This window comes from Podarcis cretensis (genome assembly GCF_951804945.1).
Source record: "Podarcis cretensis genome assembly, chromosome: 3".
Taxonomy (NCBI): domain Eukaryota; kingdom Metazoa; phylum Chordata; class Lepidosauria; order Squamata; family Lacertidae; genus Podarcis; species Podarcis cretensis.
In genome coordinates, this window is record NC_137172.1 from 28963376 (window position 1) to 28983450 (window position 20075).

Genomic DNA, 20075 nt, shown 5'->3' on the forward strand with positions numbered 1-20075 from the left:
GCTAGGTTGGCAGGCGCTGGGACCGAGCAGCGGGAGCGCACCCCGCCGCAGGGATTCGAACTGCCGACCTTTCGATCGGCAAGCCCTAGGCGCTGAGGCTTTAACCCACAGCGCCACCTGCGTCCCAGTATTTTGGGGATAAGGAGCACTATATTGGTTTAGGTTTAGTTTTAAATACAAATAGAAACAAAGCCAATAAAGGAGAATGTGCCTTAAATCAGCTCCAACTTTACCACCTTGTGCTTCAAAATGTGTGGCATGCTTCTAATGCAAAAGACAAGGTAGTGACTGGGAATCTGAGTGTGACCTTCCAGATACTATTGGACTCCCACTTTCCGTCCCAGTCAACATGGCCAAGGATTGGGGATGATGGGAATTGTATTTCACCAACATCTCGAGGGCCTCAGGTTCCCCATCCCTGAGATAATGCATGGAATGCTGTTCTGAAAAGCTTCTTGAGTTTCGGAGGTGGGTAAGACAGGAGGGTGGGAGAAGCAATTGCAATATATCTTTGCCTACCCTTTCACTGTCAAAATAAAGAAAAGTAGAGAGAATTAAATCAGGCAGTCCTCACTCCTATAAAGTTGCCTCCAGGTTCCACTGGAACATGGTATTAAGATGAGTGGACACAATAAAATGTAACAAAACAACTTCAGGAATAAAAAAGAGCAGGAAGGGGGAGTTGTGCTTCTTTGGACCAGAGAAACGTAGTCAAGCACTGACCTTGAATTGTCCTCTTGAAGAAAGCCTTGCAGGCCTCACATGAAGCCACCCCATAGTGGTACCCTGATGCAATATCACCACACACCAAACACAGTCTTTTGGGCATTGAGTTCAGCATGTATTCACACTTGGTTTGTGAATCTTCAGCAATGGTACTGGAGCAGTCATCATATCGTTTCCTGACAGGACCGTTACCCCCAAGACCTGGGGCAGAAGGATAGAGTGGTGGCGAATCTAGCCCATTCTGATGTCCATTCATGGTTGAACTGTAGCTCCCACTGGCGTCAGAGGAGCCACCAGGGCTGTGGTGATTGATGCTGTCCGTCAAGGAGGCGGGGCTCGATGGTTCCGTCTTGATATATGACGAACAGCTAGAATCAATGTGTCGATCCTTGCTTGACATTCTGCAGAGAAGCCTGAATTGTAAAAAGAGAGAGAGAGAGAAGTTTCTGTGCATTAAAGACAATGCTCTTTAAAGGCAGCACTGCAAGGGCTAAGGACCGCACATCATTCATTCATTAGTCAATACCTCTTGTTCTACATGAAGGTAATCAGCATAAGGGCATGACAGAGCTTTATCAAAGCCTTAGACAGGCAGTAAACAAAAACTTTAAAGAGACTGGATCCAGTTTATTCTTTGCTCTCTACTTCCCCCTTGCCAATTTTCCTTAAATCAACTCTCTAAATTCTAAACTGTCATCAAAGGTGACAATGAATTCAGCACCAGGCTATTCCTAGAGCTTACCTCCCCATCCACCCACTCACTCACATCACTTGCAATAACATACTAACAAAGGGAGCTAAAACTTTATATATATATATTTGATGAGCCAAATATTTTCCTCAGCAATTACTGTTCGTCAGCATGTTTCATTAAACCATAACTGCATCCGCTATTGATTGAACCTTAAGAATCAGAGAGTAAATCATTTTTAGGAAGATTTTATACATACAGCTACTTAGTAATGGGTCATCTCAGTTTTCCAACAAATAATTAAGGTTTGACTCCTGTTTCACAAAATCTAAGTGGGATGATTCATCAGCTATAGCTGCAATTACATTTTACCTATTATCTTAAGACTAGCCAATAATAACTGTGAAAGCACCCCATACACCTACAAGTTCATATGAGGTAAGTAGCTTGTGGGGTTTGTTTGTATTTTAAATCTTTTGTTGGAAGTCGCCTAGAGTGGCTGGGGAAACCCAGCCAGATGGGTGGGGAATAAATAATAAATTATTATTATCGTATGTTTGTTTTTAATGGAGGAAATAGAGAGAAGTTGTACTTGCTAAAATATTTGATACTGTACCTAAAAGGGAACAGACATTTGAACTTGTGGATTGTCTCCCTGTCAAAGGAGTAAAAATCGCTCACTTTTTGCAAGTATTGTATGCAGCAAAATTACAATGTAATACTATGTGGCCTGCAACTCAAGAGACAAAGATGCGATGACAATTAGCATGTTAAGTAGACTCTTTGAAATTCTTCCAGGAATTCACTAAATGCCATTTCACCCATTAAAAAAAAGCTTGAGTGTAGCTATCGCTTCCTTACTAGTGTACCAATTTGATGCCTAAATCTAAGATATATTAAGTGTGAAAGAGACCCTAGAAACAAGGGACAACAGACTTCACAATATTTCCTGAGTAGTTACCAAACTTAAAAAGGTTTTATCTGATTAACTTTTTGATTTCAATATGTTACATGCCAATCAATTAACTCATGCACATAATCAACAACCACCACTGCACAGAAAGGAAAAAGGAACACAAATTATGTCAATGGATGAAAACTTGGCTTAGTTCCCAGGAGAATAGGACCAAACATGACTCAAAACAAGGTAGATGGTGCAACTAAGGATATTTTTTGTTGTCATTGTTAATTATTATAAGGAAGAACACAGGGAGCAAGGAGAATCTATGTCTGGATTAACTAAGTGGAACAAAATGTTGCAATGTTGAACATGGGTGCTTCTGTTCAAGGTTCCAGCTAGCACTGTGCCAAAGCCTGTATTCCAATTTCCTGAAAGCTGTCTTTCCCTGCAGATAAAGCTTCCATTTTTCTGCCTCTTTTGCAGGGCGTGCACACATGCGTACACACATATTTCAGTGAGTGCAGTGTTGAGCTTACCTTATTGTTGTGAGGTGGCCAATTGTTGTGTATGTATTTTTCTTTCCATTAAACATTTCTCCATGCAGCTTCCCCAGCTGCCTGCACTTTCTGATCTGAAAAAGCCCATGGAAGGAGTTACCTCATGATGTCTTCCCCTGGGCATCAAATGAGTCATAGGAAGCCGGGGAGACTGGCTACTCAGTACCTCAGAGGAATACATTTGCTGGCTTTTTTAAAGATAACTCCTTTCTTTTACCTTTTAAAAATATTTCCACACTGATTTCTTTAAAAACCTAAAAGTCTTCACTCTTTAAAAGCAGAGAGCAATAGTTCTCAGAGACATAGCAAGCAGTCTCCCTACCTTCCCATGCTTGCTGGAAAGGGAAGTCAAGAACAAGATGAGGTTTTCAGGAAGATTGGGCACCTGGGAAGGCTGCATGGCACAGAGTGCCAAAGATTATTTGTGAATGTAATGAGGCACTCGGTCACAAATATCCCTTGACCATCTTAAAAACAAATTAAGTACAGCAACAAATCAATACAGTTCACCTGTGAGAATTTCACTCAAAATTTCTTTACCTTTTGATAATTTAAAAATGTAATTTATTTTTATCAATTGGTGGAGTTTTTTCATTTTTAAAGAGAAAATTTTGGCACCATACTACTTCCATGTAGGGCAATCCACTCCCAACCCGATGTTTTCCATTTTTCCTTTCTACCTCCTATGGTCACTGAGTGAGCTCAGTCCTCGTTTGCCATATATTGAGAAGGGTTGCCCAATTAGGTTTTAACTAGGCTACAATAGTGTTAGCACTCATCACTTGAGTCCACTATTGCTGGGCAGATTTTAATTTTTTTAAAAGACCTCTAAAGGAAAACAGTGGCTTCCTAATTACTACTTAGCTCATTACACTGAAGACGTACTAGTGCCACAATTACCATATTCCAAAAAACTAGTTCAACCTTAATTCCCTCTTTCTCTGTGTGCATGATTTTCTGAAGCTCTTTTATGCAAGCCTGAAATATTCACAACTGTCTATAATTCAATTGTCAGCCGGTGATTTTTATTCTAGACCTCACTTCAATCTTAAATTAGAGGCACTAAAATTCACATTAACTCTAAGAGGAATGTAGTGAATAGGACTTTATTTCAAAAGAACACCTTTTTGTCAGAAAGAGCTATTCTCAAGATGATGGCTTTATCTGCATTCAAAGTCCAATTCCACATTGTGCTGTTAATACAGATTTTTTTTTTTTTAGGTCACAGCAGATTAATAAAAATCTAAATGTAGTTAACGTTTACAATGAGAAATTACATGTGTCATATTTAAGTGTACAATATTTATTTTAAAGCCATGGTAGGATTATTTTCCTCTTTATTATTGTTTTTATTCAATTGGCTGGTAACTCCAATTGTTCTTCCAGGTGTACCTAAGGGCTGAGCCCATCTTGTAGAAAGGATGGTGGACATTTGTAGGGCAAATGCATGAAAAAGCAGCTTGTGAAGTGTTACGTATATGCACGTTAAGCAAACAAACTGGAGATTACACCTCTTTTCTCTGTCAAGAAATACAGGTGAGTAATTTTCATATATACGTAAATATATAGGGATGCCTTTCTATACTAGAGATTCTTTTTTTAAAAAAAATGCTTATCCCTTTTTATTACAGAAAAGTGTCTGGTCACAGCCTCATAGACTGGGATGTGGGGTAGGGTTAATTTGAAGTAAAGTAGATCTTTTATCTGTGTAATGGGAGTTCACAGCCTCCAACTGCATACCAAGACAGTTAGCAACCTCCCCTACTTAAATGCCTACAACAAACAAAATACTGATATTGCATGCCACAGCACATTTCTAAATTTTCTTAATAAAAGCTGCTAAAGATTTTAGTTTTTCACTTTGATAGCTATGATGAATGGCCACTGGTCACTATAAGGCTAGGGCCAAGAAACCCATTGAGCAAGTCAATTTTGAAATTAATTAAACACGCATGCAAGAGGACAGAGCTCAGCAGATGCATAATCCCTTTTTTCAGCCAGGTTCTTATGGAATACTAGGAATATTAAGCATGCTGGCTCACAGCTTTATTCTGACCTCATTATGTGGCAGTCAGTTCCACTGAAATCACTTAATTCCATAAAACATATTTAGGATTTGGCTAGTAAAAAAAACAACACAACCCAATTTCCAGGAAAGTACAATGAAAACGGACCAGAGTTTTAGCTATAGTGCTATAGCTATTTGGGTCAAAGTTTTGCGATAATCCTGGACAAAATGTTTCTATTTTCAAAGGACTACTCTCTCTAGAATCTTACATGGAAACGATATTCAATTAAAATGAATCCAACTTCTAGGTTGGTGTTTTTAGGATGGGGCGTAAATTACAAAACAATACCATTATTTATATTTCTATAGCATGATCAATATATATTAGGGATGTGGCCATCCAGATATTGAATTCCATCTCCCATCAGCCGCAGACAGCACTGCCAGCGTCAAGAATTATGGAGTTGTAGTCCAACAACATCTGGAAGCCCATAGGTTTCCCCCTCCTGATGTTGTGTGTTTTCAGGAGCAGAACATACTTCCACTCATGCAACAGGACTTCCCCTTCCTCTCCTCCCGCCCCCTGCAGCCCCAAAGCAGCAGCAAATCAGCTAAGCAGGTTTGGAATGGTGTGCATGTGGATATCAGCGTTTTATAATGTTTCATAATCAAAGAAGCCTCTTCGCCTCAAAGAAGGTATCTGTTTCTATTGAGCTTCAAATTTAAACTTTGACAAGGAAGGCAGAACTCGAATCCAGCTCCTTTTCTTTTGAAATCTGGCCTTTAATAACAAAACCATTAGTTTCCTCACATGTACCTGTGGCCTCCGTTTCAAAAGATTTTATGACCCTAAAAGCACAATCAGTGCTTTAGCAAAACCAGCAAAAACCAGAAATCATTTGTATATTCTTTTTCTGACTATAAATGAGAATAAATATTTGTGTGGAAGGAAACCCAAACACATTGCTCCCCCTTCTCCGACACCCAAGTCACCTCAAGACTCTCTTGCACAAGCTCTCGTTACTGAGTTGAGTTACAATCTCAGCTGAGCTATTTTACAATGAGCACTTTTTTCTGCCTCAGCTAATTGCACTCTAGCAAAGTGGCAAAATGTGAATCACTTAGCAGGAAAATGGGCACCAGCTGCTATTGTCAGAGAATGGCAACGCCGAAGAAAAGGAAAGCGACTGAATGAAGTGTCATGTCAGAAATCAACGGTGCAACGTGTGATTTGAGAAAACATGACTACTTTACAGAGACAGGGTGTCATTATGGCATCACTGTAATACGATGCTTTGACAACTGCTGCGTCTAACATATCATCATTGCATTAAGGTGCACTGGCTTGGTTGGAAAAGGAATAGAAAAAGATATTTTTCCCTTTTAATAAGAAATATCTTGAGGTGTGCCTGGTTAACCTAATGGAAGAGACCATTAATAGTAAAATAATCAGAAGTAATTCTGGCCTATATAAATGACAGTCAAAAGCGTATTTCATTACTTTAAATAACATCTGCACAGAGATTAATAAGAAGCAATTTGCAACTAAAAATAGGCTTTTTTCTTATTTTGTCTGTAAAATTTACTTCCATCATCTTGAAAATTTATGTTGCTTTTGTTCTTGGAGGGAGAGCCTACAACATCCCTTGTCACCAACTACGGTGAAGGAAGAAGTGGTAAAGAAAGAGATATCCCTTCACAATAATAGCCATGCTGCAGATAACTGGCAAGGGGGGGGGGATGTGTCACAGAAAAAGGACACACAGTGAAGAAAATGTTTGAAAACCTATCCTCTTGACCCTGTTCTCTCCTTCCTCTTCTTCTATTAAATATAGTGCACTAACTTAATGTGGGAGCACTTCCAAGCAAATTGCTCCCCAAATAAATAAAAAACCCAAGGTAATAGTGTGCACACAAGAACCATCTTAAAAAAGCATTGACGAATCAATCTCTCAAAAATGGGAAAAGAAATAAAATGGTCCTGGTGACATCACATGATTCCGCAAACTAGGAATTGTGGCTTTATTACAACACACAAGGATTAAATCAGAAGCAGTAAATGCAAACCAGCATAATTTATCTTGCGTTAATTTCCTTGGGTCTATTCCAATTCAAAGTAAGCATCCCTTGTTTATAGTTCTAAATACTATATGTAGGCAAGTGGCAAATCAATAAAACTATTAAATGCATAATAATACCATGTAATTATATACAGGATGTTTTGCATAATTAACTGGCTGAGGTGTTCATTGATATAATGGCTATTTAGGTAGTAGAGAGCAACCTGTAAGTCTATAAAACACACACATTTTATATGAATTAAGGCTACACAGAAACCTCTTGTCCTAATCATCTAAATCGGGCTCTGGCATTATATGACAGAGAGAATGTATGTGCCTTTCTTTCCTGCCAAGTCCAAATCAATTCTTATGGCATTACTCTATAACTAACATGATATTTCACTAGAAATCACCATTACCCTGATGACTTTTAAGTAATGTAATAATTGAAAAAATACACTTGGATTAAACAAACTACTGCTATTTAATCAATATTATTGAGACAAACTAAGTGTTTTAACAAGTCTGTATATATGCACTAATGCAGCTTTAATTAAATGTGTCTTTAGACATGCACTGTTTCTGCAGTAGACAAAGCTGATGGATCTTTAAAGGCCATGACATGCTGCTAGATTTTTGCTTGTGGGGTCAACATTAGCAGCACTGGCAGGCAGCAGAAGGTAAATGTTCTTCTACCACCCAAAACAAAACAAAACAAAACAAGATTACGGTACATGGCCTTATGCCCTTGACAGGTATGTGAGTGAGAGACACTAAAATTAAGTCACTTTTCAGTATGTCCTACACATGTAGATATGACATGTGTTATTGTTTTTTTAAAAAAATTCAAAGGTAAAGAAAATATACAGTATTTGAAAAGACTAAATTAGTAGTATCAATTTTCACGTGTGTGTGTGTGTGTGTGTGGTTTTTTTTTATTTGAATACATAGACACAGAGAGAATTCAGTTGTAACAATTTCATGTACTACTAAGAAACCTTCTCTTAAGCTCTTTGAGAAAAAAAACCAAATAACTAATTTCTACAAGTATCAAGTCTTTCAAAAAGAAGTATGGCTCAACACAGGGATGTGCATTTGTATTCAGACAATTTGGTGTGCAGGCTCTCAAAATGAATGTTGACAATTGATGACCAGAAGTGGATGACAGTTAACTTTAAAACCTGCCAGTGTCCAAAATGATTTTTTTTAAAGGAGTGATAACTTGTAAGTGTATTTGCATATTTTGCACGCACACACATACATATATGAAAACATACGCACATCCCTTGTCATGAAAGGAATTTAATTTTCTCCATGCCCTTGTTTTTACAGTCTTCTTTAAAAAAAAACAACCCAACGCTGTGACACCAACAATGTTACTCATTTTTTTTAAAAAAAACACCTTAATATTTTTTGTAGGTTTCATGACTTCTACTTTTCAGTCATTATTCTTGGTCTTTTAGATTTTGAGAAACCCTGTCATATTCAGGACAGAAGCTTTTAATATCAAGCAAAATTGCAGCTTCCCCGAACGAGGAGTTACATTTTTAAAAATTGGAGGCTAAATATTTCCATAGCAGCCCTGAATAAAAAAAACACTCTGCAATACAGCTTATACATAGGAAGCAGGCTGGGGATCTATATAAAAGTGAGACATAAAAATGAGTATAAAACTAGCCCATGCTCAAAAGAACACAACATATTATGAGTTATTGGTGGGAGGTGCAAACCTAGTCACTCCTGAATCTGTTTAAGATTCATGCCTCAATTACAATATGCCATAAAGCGAAACTAAAGTAAAAATAGTGGAAATGTAGAATCATAATTCCTAAAATTATAGTTAAACTGTAGCTTAGAAACTGTAGCTGTGAAATTCTTTTTTTTTCCTATTTCCATTTCAATATTTCACATTGAATTTTTTAGTCAAAGCATGAGTCACTCACATCCGATTACATGCTAAAATATGACAGGAAAATAGAGCCCAGTTCGCAGCTAGGAAAAAGATTTCATATTTGTAAGAGTCAATCCTGCAGCTTTTTGAATAAAGCAGTTCAACTTTCCAAGGCATTCAGGTACCATAGAGTGTTCCAATCCTTCCATAACATTTCAATTGTGTACGGCATTATAAAAAATAGTCCTCTGGATAAAGTGTTGGGGAGAAAATGGTGGGGTGTGTGGTCAACACTGCTCAGCAAGAGACTCAATCCTAGTCTCAGGATCTGGGGTTCTGGAAGCAAATGGCAACAAACCCTGGATAAGGACAAGATTTTTTTTTGGGGGGGGGGGACCAACAGTACTTTATTCAGATCCATCCCAGCAGCAGAACACAGTCCTGCCACCTTCCTTGGATTCATAGGAGTCCCCTGCATTGCTTCCGCATTGCCAGTCAAAAGGCTACAGATAAGGGAAGGGTTCTTTAGCAAGTCAACCATCCAAAGAGGTGGATCCTAACTCACTTTAGGTCTGGCCCACATACACAAATCCTCAGTCAGCTCTAGCTTCCTAGAGAGACAACACTTCTTGGACTGGCTTCAGCATGGATCATTGGAGCTGTCCAAGGTCCTTTTCTAGCTACTCTCCACTTGACCAGGCACTGCTAAGCTTCCCCTGCAAGCCTCAAGTTCCCATGAAACTTGACAGGTGGCTATATCACCTTAGGACACCTTCCCATCAACAAGCTTCATGTTGCTTAGCTGTGGGGTGGGACTATCAGGGCAGATTGAAATGGGTACTATTCTGCTTCATTAAAAAAGGGGGTCTGGTCTCGGCAGAGGTTCAGCAGATCATTTTGCCACCTGATCTTTACTTCCAATATCTGGTCCAGCTGTTATGTAATGTTTGTGGCATCACAACCTGTGCATTAGCCAGGGACTATAGAGTTTTGCTGGGGGTGAGTGTGGAACAAAAGAAATCACCACTTAAAGGATATTGAGATTTGGAACCATCGGCCAGTCTACAATGGATGCCAGACACAGCCCAACATCGGTGCCTATAGGAAGCATGAGCAGGTCATGGCATATAACGCCTTATGCCTCTTTTCCTCCCTTGTTTGTCCAGCAGGGGATTAGTCTCTTCCTGGGGCCACTCAGCTGTCAGCAGCATTGCAGGGACAAACGGCTTCACGGCAAATTCATGGAAGCTGTAAGCAAGAAAACCTTGGCCCGTTTTCAACCAACTTTGGTCCGTCTCCCACCTCTCCCCAGGCACACAGTTTCACTTAGCAACTCCCCACCCCGCCTCTCTCTCCCACACACCTGGAGAAAGCACAATTTTTTAGGAATATTCGAATCAAAAACTATATTCTGAGGTATGTGTTCTTCGTAAAGCTGACTGAAATAGTAGAAAGAAAGTCAGCACTGCATGCAGTCCAGAAAACAAAATAAAGATACTACAAAAATAACGGAAGATTTGTTCCAGGACGTAACAGGCTTTTCAAATAAGGATTATATTGAAGTGATTACAACATCAAAAGCAGTTACTTGTGCCAGTCACAAATCTGGTGCTATGGATCATAAGTGCCTACTGTTTGTCTGTCATTTTCAAAAGGAATAAGAAAGAAGCAATAAAAGAAAGGAGAAAATATAGCCAAGAATCTCTAAACAGACTCAAGAGTCCATCTTTTTAAAAATGATTGCTACAATGTATCCATTGAAATTATTCTACTAAAGTTGATTTTATCAGTGATCTGACTTAATGATTTCTGCTGTCTCTCTTAGAACTGGGTGTGAATAAATGTCTTCACACAAAACAGGTGTGTTTATCTCACAAAGCCTTTTTGCAGATGACACAGAAAACTAACTTTTAAATCTCAATATAAAAAGCAGTTTAAAACAACAACAAATAACTGCGCTATCTATTGAAGAAAAAGTTTAGGCAGGAAAAAAATATGAGTGTCTCCCTCCAGCTGATCCCAATTTCTTCCCCCAATTCCTTTGCCCCATGTCCTCATTCTCAAAAGAGAAAAAGGAGGAAGAATAGCACTTGGCAAGTTGTGAAATGACAGTTTTCCTGCAATCAACGTTTAAGTGAATGTTTGTCCCAGTGTGTTACACCATGCTGTCAGCTAGCAGCAGGGAGTCGGTGAGTTGTTACTACATTTGATTTGACTGCCAGTAGGAAGCTTTATTTCCACCAACTGTTAGTTGCCAGCTCTAAGGATCTTGTCTTCACTTCTTGAAAGAGGATTTCTCTCTCTATCTCCCTCCTCCCCAAATACTCTGTTTCATTTTTGTTCCCCTAGCTTCGGAGAAGTCTGCCATTCACCAAGATTATGCAGCCCACTCCAGCCAAATGCAAACTTGCCATATTAAATGCAATAAGTGAATTATATTATTAAGCACACCAGAGGGCTGAATCTGAAATCTACTTTCCAGGGGAGTGATGGGAGAGATCCATTTACATAAACAAATAGATTGTCTGGAATTACATTCTGATCTCTGAAGAAAAAAAAAATCTGGGATCAAAGACATTACAAATAGCTCTGCAATAATTTTGGCAATTTATTAAGCTCTTCGCAGATCTGGCAAGAGCACTGAGTGCTACTTTTAAAGGCTTCTTTGTAAAACTAAAACAAAAAAAAGACACTAACTTTAGCAGTCATTTGCAATTCTTTCTCCTTACACAATAATGATTCAGATAATTAAGAACTAATTAGAATGGATCTGACAACAACTTCTAACAATGAAAAGCATCTTTAGGAAAATGGTAGCATATGCGTCAGTGTGGGGGAAAAACAAACTCCTATGAGACTGGCTAAGAATTCAGCCTGAATGGAAAAGTAATTAACACTAAAGAGCTATAACTGTAATTAAAGAAAATTTCATTAAAGGGAGACAGGTGATCCTGCTTTCCTAAATATGACAAGGTGCTGTATAAAAATAAAATAGAAGTCGGTTTCAGTGAGTGGAGCGGGAAAGCCATGTCTTTAACCAGATCAAATTCTCAAAATTGGCTGTCAAGACGGGATTGTTGTGATTTATACCCGTCTATCAAGTGCATGAAAGAGAAAGACCAAGAGAAAAAGAGGCAAGCTGCTGTCGCTTCCATTTGCAAAGCACCTTTAATTTCCAATGCACACCATCTGTTAACAAATCTAATTCATATTCTCTCCCCCCACTTTAATCTGATTTAGTTCTGTAATACTAATTCTTCCACTACCCTTATGAACATGGCTCTCAAGGAAAAGCTTTGGTTCTGGGTTGGTAAGAAATTGAATATTATACAGTTAAGGTTCTGGTGACTTAAGTGAAGCATGCTCTCCATTAAAATGCACTCCTGGTAAAGGGATTTGTTTCCACCCAATGCAGAGATATGGAATTTCTCGCATTTGGAAAGGGGAGGAGGAGAGAGAGAAGAGAAAACCAAAAGGGAATAAAAATGATGATAGGAAAGTAGGCTGGGGACATGAAAGCAGAGGTTGTCATAAAATACAATTGTTGTCAAGTTTAGTCACTTTCAGTACTAGCTATAAAATCACTTTGTCATGGTCTCATACAGAAAGCTTGAAATTGTATTTTTGTTACGGGAACCAAAATGAGCTGAGGGTATAATAATTCGACATGAGGGTGTGGGGGGGGGAATATTTCCTTCAAAAAGTGTAAAGTGCAAATTCACACAAGGTAGTGTAATAAGAGAGAGACTGGTTTGTTTTGGGGTTGTTTTTTGTTAAAACTGCTGCTAGAGCAAGACAAAATGCACATTGCATCCACTTTCCTACCCATGTATGTGGAAGTAGTGGTATGTATTAAGAGCTAGCTCAGAAGCCAAGGAAGCAAGTTAGAATCCATGATGTTTTCCTTATCACCTCTACAGCCACAGCCAACCCCATAGAAATAGCTCTCCAACCTTCTATAACAAGCTGACCATGTGGGACTTATTTGAGGACTCTTCCTCTTATCTGCTTTTCTTTTACTGGTTTAGGGGATAATAATTCAATCTCAGGGAGGATAAGATGTTTAGCTACTGACCAGAGCTTTTTAGAGGGAGAGGTGAAGGAAATGGAACTACAGTGGTACCTCAGGTTACATACGCTTCAGGTTGCAGACTCCACTAACCCAGAAATAGTACCTCAGGATTAGAACAGAAATCATGCTCCGGTGGCGCAGTGGCAGCAGGAGGCCCCATTAGCTAAAGTGGTACCTCAGGTTAAGAACAGTTTCAGATTAAGAACGGACCTCCAGAACAAATTAAGTACTTAACCTGAGGTACCACTGTAGATAGAAGAGAGCCAGCCCTTTCTTTACGGTTTATTTGGTGAAAGCGTAGTCTGGGAAGGCAAGCTGAGGCAAATTCAAGAAAGGTAAATCAAGTATCTTCCAAAAGACAAGCAAATAGCAGGATTATTAGGTATGAGGGACCAGGGGGAGTCTTGCAATGATAAAGAACAAAGCAAGATCAGGCAAGGTTCTGTCAAGTTATAGAATCTGAGCTGGGGTGGGGACAGTGATAAATCACATCAGGGAACTGTATAGCAGAGGGACTGCAGTGTGTGTAGAAGATCCCTGATTTAATCCTGAAATTTCTGGTGAAAAGGATCAGGGAGTGGTTGATGGGAAAGATCTCTGAATGAAACTCTGGAGAACTGCTTCCCTGCCAGAGTAAGCCAATATGAGGCTACATGGACAAATAGGCTTACTCAGTGTAAGGTAGTCCCCATGCTCCTACATCCAGAGAAAGAGACAGGACAGTCACAGAAGGGCTTTTACACAGAGATGCAATTGCTCAGAAGAAACAGGTTTCAACTCCCAGGAGATCTCCCAGATCTCCAGTTCAACCTTCCATTGCACATGTCCCAAACAGTTGCTGAGTGTATTGCAAAGAATACTGGAATGGCTTGACCACGAAGCCACTTTTATGCTTTTAAGAAAGAATCTATCTTTACTGTTAAGGGATCCTAACTATGCACACATTGGTGGACCAGTTTATAAAAGGATAGGTGCCAGTAGATAATACAAAGTACTCCCTTGTTTTATTCTGCAGCTATTTAGCTTCAATATCTGAGCTATTGGCAATTAATTAAAATGCTTAAAGGTGTCTGACCATGCATCACTTTGATAGGAATTTCCTGATTGACTGCAGCAGGATCCAAATCATATACTTTAGACCCTTGGGAACAGACTTTTTTATTATCTCAGTACTGTTTTTCCAAGTAGAGAATTTTATGTTCAAGGTTTTTCTACTAAGGATTTAAAGGCAGCTTTAGTTTTAACTTGAAGATTATTCTATATTTTCTTCCAAAGCTGATAAATGTAATGTGTCTTCTTTGTCTGCCTCTTGTCCCCCCAAAAACTTAAAACGAGAAAACAAAACAAAAACAGCCAGTGGCACAAACAGATTTAACCAACACAGAGAGTAATGTGTGAACAATGTATAGCTGTGAATTGCCCAAAGGTTCATGTATTTTTAAAAAATCTTCAACCAAGATATGGGTGAGATAAAACACCAAGGGAGGAAAAATGCAGTTTGGAAAACAATCAGCAACATGTACACTGTAAATTGAGATGGATGACATTCAAATGCCTAAAAGGAGCTCTATTAAACATGACACAAAAAGTTTCAGGGACATGAACAATTAAAACTCAACTAAGCATCATTTAAGGATGTTCCTTTCATTGCCCTTATTGCCAGACTTCAAAATTTCTAAACTGGTTTTCACTGAAAGTGCTCAGTGCGAAGAATGAAAAAAAGAGCTTGCTTCCATGAGCAGATTTTGTGTATTATACACATTTCTAACTCGCCCTTCATCTTTCAGTCAAATGGTAGGATACATTCACAGGCAATGCAAATCATCACATAAAACACCTATTTAAAGCACAATAAATTAAAATAAACCAATAGCCACTTATCCAATAACCTAGTTCAAGACAGCTATTCTAGTTCAGTTTTCCTTTAGTTCCCAGAGACCCAATGCCTGTGCAAATGGACAAATGGGAAGATGCTATCTTTTGACCATGGAACACCAAGACTTGTTCCCTGGTATCCTAGGGAACCTGGCCGGCACTTACTTTTGGAACCAAGCTAAAACTTTTCTGTTTTCTCAAGAAATATATCAGTACATAGTGGCTTCACTATTTGTACTGAATTGGTGCCAGAACAGGAGAGTCAGAGAAAAGAGATTCATTATACTAACTTCTAGTGTTATTTTGAAGGCCTAGTGAAATGCAAAGATAGAGAAGGGGTAGCCCACCAGTTATTGTTGGATTCCAGCTCCCAATAGTCAAGGATTGTGGAAGCAGTAGTTGAATAACTTCTGAAGGGACCACATTATACGTTATAAGTAGGGCTGCCTCTGAAGACAGTTCAGAAAATCCAGCTGGTGCAGAATTTGAAAACCTGGTTGCTCACCGGGACAAGGCAGTATGAGCATATTACACAGATCCTGGCGCAACTGCACTGGCTGCCAATTAGTTTCCAGGTCCAATTTTTGACCTAAAAAGCCTTAAATGGCCCAGGACGGCAATACCTAAAGGGCCACATCTCTCCATATGAATCTACCCAGACCCTGCAATCATAATCTGAGCCTGTTCTTCATGTGCCTCCTCCATGAGAGGTTCGAGGTGCAGCAACAAGTGAACAGGCCTTTTCTACAGTGGCTCCCCATTTGTGGAATGATGTCCCTGAAGCGGCTCCCCTGCTGCAATCATTACATATCCTTAGGTGCCAGGCAAAAATGCTTCTCTTCAACCAAGCATTTGGCGGATTAACATTAGTGGTACCTCAGGTTACATACGCTTCAGGTTACAGACTCTGCTAACCCAGAAATAGTGCTTCAGGTTAAGAACTTTGCTTTAGGATGAGAACACAAATCGTGCTCCGGTGGTGCGGCAGCAGCAGGAGGCCCCATTAGCTAAAGTGGTGCTTCAGGTTAAGAACAGTTTCAGGTTAAGAACGGACCTCCAGAATGAATTAAATACTTAACCCGAGGTACCACTGTATGGGGACGCAGGTGGCGCTGTGGGTTAAAGCCTCAGCGCCTAGGGCTTGCCGATCGAAAGGTCGGCGGTTCGAATCCCTGCGGCGGGGTGCGCTCCCGCTGCTCGGTCCCAGCGCCTGCCAACCTAGCAGTTCGAAAGCACCTCCGGGTGCAAGTAGATAAATAGGGACCGCTTACCAGCGGGAAGGTAAACGGCGTTTCCGTGTGCGGCTCTGGCTCTGGCTCTGGCCAGAGCAGCGATGTCACGCTGGCCACGTGACCCGGAAGTGTCTCCGGACAGCGCTGGCCCCCGGCCTCTTAAGTGAGATGGGCGCACAACCCCAGAGTCTGTCAAGACTGGCCCGTACGGGCAGGGGTACCTTTACCTTTACCTTTACCACTGTATATGGCCTTTTAAATGTATATGCAGCAGGGAGTTAATGGTTTGTTTTGCTTTTGCTCTTCATTTATTATATCTTTTGTGTTTTCATTTTGTATTCTTATGTTGTGAACCACTCACTCTGTGATCTTCAGATGAAGGGTGGTATACAAATTTAATTAATTAAATAATTTAAACAAACAAACATTGGCTACCCCTGGCCTAAGGGTAAATAGAAAACCATTCATACCATCTGCCAGGGATCTGCACGAGCCATAAGATAGCCCAATCTCAATGCATTTCGGTACCACAAGACCCTGAATATAACAGCTTACGACTAAAGGGACGAGCATATAGCTGTTTGGAGTGGCAGCACTAATCTCTGGATGACAAACTACTTCTTTAAACAATGGGGAAAATTTCCTTATGAAATTAGGACAACCAAGTTTGAAAAAAAAATTTTTTTCAAGGAATAGAAAACTCCGAGGAACATCCAATAATCTTCTCAGAACCAGATGCTGTGAACAGGGAAATTTGTCAACCGTATGAAGCTGCCTTATTTTGGCCCAGTCCACACATCACATTAAGCCATAGTTAAAAATACACGTTTAATGTGACTGTGTAGCAGTCAGAGAAAATATTGGTTATCACTTGTGACTTGTTCAGAGAGAAACAAACCAGGAGCCTGGGTTTGCATGTACAAGCCAGACTCAGGCTTGTTTCCTGGCAGCACAGCTGCGGGAAGAGCAAGACAGGAACAGAGCAAGAACTTGCACACAGCTCGTTCATGTTAAACCATAGTTTGTTTTTCATCTATAGTTTGGTGTATGGATCTTGATCTGCTCTAGAATACTGCATACTTACATTGCCCACTAACACTACATCACAACGTATAAAACAGTAGTACAGGAAAACAGGAATGATTGCACACAAATATATGGTGGTAAATTCAGGACAGAGGACCGATGACTATACTAGTAAATCAATTCACTGATAAAGAAATAAATTCCATTATATCCGTATGCTGTTACTGTACACTTTTAGCAAAACAATTTGTGTACTATAACTTTGCATTCACAAATATATGTCAACAATACTTGCTTCCTAGTGTCAATAAAAAACCCATATAAAATAAATATAAAGGTTTCCCATTTGTCTAGCCTTCTAAATATTCACTATTTAAATTCCTAGATAGTTAAATAAATAGATATATTTGTTCTTAAGACTATTCTATGTGTAGACTAATGTTTTATCATAAGAATCACACACACACACACACACACACACACACACACACACAACCGTTTCATCTTTTGGGGATTTTAGCAAGCATGCTGACAAAGTCTAAGAAAAACATAAAACCTTTGGCTTTTCACAGTTACATATTACTACGTGTAATTCAAAGCTATTTATGCTATTGGCCTGTGTGCTAGAGCTTTGCCTTTGGATTCACAGAGCAAAGGTCAGGAAGGAATTGGCATAAATGGATTTCACTTCTGTGTCTGTATGAATAAAGCAAGTGAATTCACATGATAAGTATCTTCATAGAATCTCAAGATGTCTGTTTATTTCTAAATGAACAAGCCAATAAATATTTTTCTTTTATAAAAAAATAATAAATAAATAGAATAACATGGTTTATATTTTCTCTGATTCTTTACCACCTATGATAGTTACTACAGCTAAATGCTTACAATTTCGAAAATACCCACCTCAATGAAATGTTTAATATATGCAGTAGTCATCACTCAAGCACAGTGTTTCATTATGTTCACTGAGTATTTGCTTCAAAAAGGGTACAAGGTTAGGCCAGCAAATGTATTTATATTTATGTGTACACAAAAATCAGCTGACATCTAATGTGGCTATTTTAATGCTAGAGGGATTGTACTACATTATTTCTTGGCATATCCAAAATATTCTCTCCAGCCAACTGGATTCTATCAGGAGGTTTTTTTGTGTAGAGAAAACAAAAATCAGGATTAGATAGTGCATCTGAGACATTAACTAGGTTGGCATACAGTTGCCAAATCCAGTAAATTGCCTGTAAATCTCATTGATTTCAGTTTAAGAATCAAATACTCTAGCTGAATGTTTCTAGAACTTTTAAGAGGAAACAAAAAGAATGTCCCTAAATTGTCAGAAATTGAGACCAGAGTAAAGTTTTATAGTATATTTGGGAAGTAGGGGGAAAACCACAGGGAACTAAGTGTTACTCAGAATTGACCTTTTTGCAATTAATAGAGCTAACTTAGCCATGTTTATGAATTTTAGTGGGTCTACTCTGAATACCATTCATTTTTTTTCAGAGGGGTTAAGCAGCTCAGGTGATTAAGCAGCTCAATCTTCCACCATTCCAGACTACTCTGTTAAAAAAAAGAGGACACAATTATCCACAAAAAACAACTGAAATAAATTGGTAGTGTTCTAGAGAGTTCCAGTTCACTTCAACACTGCCTGTTCAGGAGAACTTCCTAGTTTCCATATGGAAGATGAACAGTTTACATTTTATTTCCCACATATACCCAAGAAATCCATGTAATAGAAGGTAACTCTTCTAACATCCTTCCCCCCAGTTTGGAGACTTCCTAACTGAGGGCTACACCATCAAGGTCAAAAATGGGCCATAAATACGGTTTCCCTCTTATTCCACTGCCTGGCTGTATCAAACATGCAGTCAAACCTAAAATGAGATATCTTCTAAAACATCTGTCACAGGAAAACAAATAAATGATAGTCAGATGATGATGTGTGATTGGTTGACTCTGCATTACAGAGGGACTGCTAGTCTAAAGGTTTTTATTAAATATGAAAGCTTAAGATTTATGTTATAGGTGATAAGGCCAAGAATGCTGTAAAAGTGAAAAAAATATGGCAACAGTATGCAGTACATCACTGGCAAGATAATTATTTATATAAAAAGTTGGCATTCTTAGACTTCCAATACATAGCGGATGAAATTCATATATTCAAAGGAGACATAATAATAACCTGTCGCCTGGTGGTGATGGATATGTTTTTAATCCAAATGGCCACAATCTTCAGTCTACCTGTCACAAAGGGACAGGAAAAATTGGAATTTTCCTTTCATAATTCTTAAAGTTGAAAGAGAAAAACCTAGAAGCATGATAAGTGGCTCATTCCAGTGGACAGATGGACAGGCAATACTATAAAATGAGCACCACAGGGCCACTGCTAATGCTGTTTTCCCTCGTTACACTCTCAAACCCTATGACAGGAATAGCATCCCTTGCAATGAGCATCCCTGTTTTGTTAAAACAAAATCACCCAAATAGACACTATTAAGCAAAATGCATTTAAAGTATCTGAATACTGAAGCGAAAATCAGCCTACAGATATAAGCGGGGAAGTACTTCAGGTATTACGAGGAATGTTTGCCTTTGATGGTCTCCTTTGAGGCTCCCATTTCTAACTTCTATGATACCAGAATGGCCTGTAGTTAGTTAATTTAAACAAATTCACTCAATCAGTCTGCACTAAAAATAAAATAAATGTATCATTCAAATCCAATGGGGGGGGTAGGAGTAATTTCATACAGGCTCTTTCATCTGCTTTCCCTCCACTGACGCTAAAGTCCACGCCACAGTTTCCTGGCTGCTTTGGGGTGATAAAGGCTTAATAAGTTGAGATACCTATGGCTCATTTGCATGCACCTGCAGTTCTTTCACTCCTTCCTTTGCATGAGCTGCAGTTAAACCAAGAAACCTTAAATTAACCAGTTTCCAATGTCACCTGAACCAGGAAACTATGGTTAGCAGCTTTGGAACAGGTTAGGGTACAAAATCATGGTTTGATGTTTCCCTGGTTTAGCAAATATATGA

The 20075-nt window shown here is 39.1% G+C and overlaps 1 protein-coding gene across 18 annotated transcripts in view; it reads right to left on the reverse strand.

Annotated features, from left to right (window-relative positions):
* The window catches only part of ESRRG (estrogen related receptor gamma), a 496182-nt gene that overhangs the window by 151540 nt on the left and 324567 nt on the right, over positions 1-20075 (reverse strand). For 16 of the 18 annotated variants that reach the window (XM_079968778.1, XM_079968788.1, XM_079968783.1 and 13 more), the window contains one exon: positions 724-1139. In XM_079968778.1, the coding sequence (XP_079824904.1) occupies positions 724-1139 (416 nt within the window). Of the gene's footprint in view, positions 1-723; positions 1140-2854; positions 2950-17945; positions 17965-20075 lie in introns of those variants that run through there. The other 2 variants (XM_079968780.1, XM_079968786.1) reach the window with 2 other exon arrangements.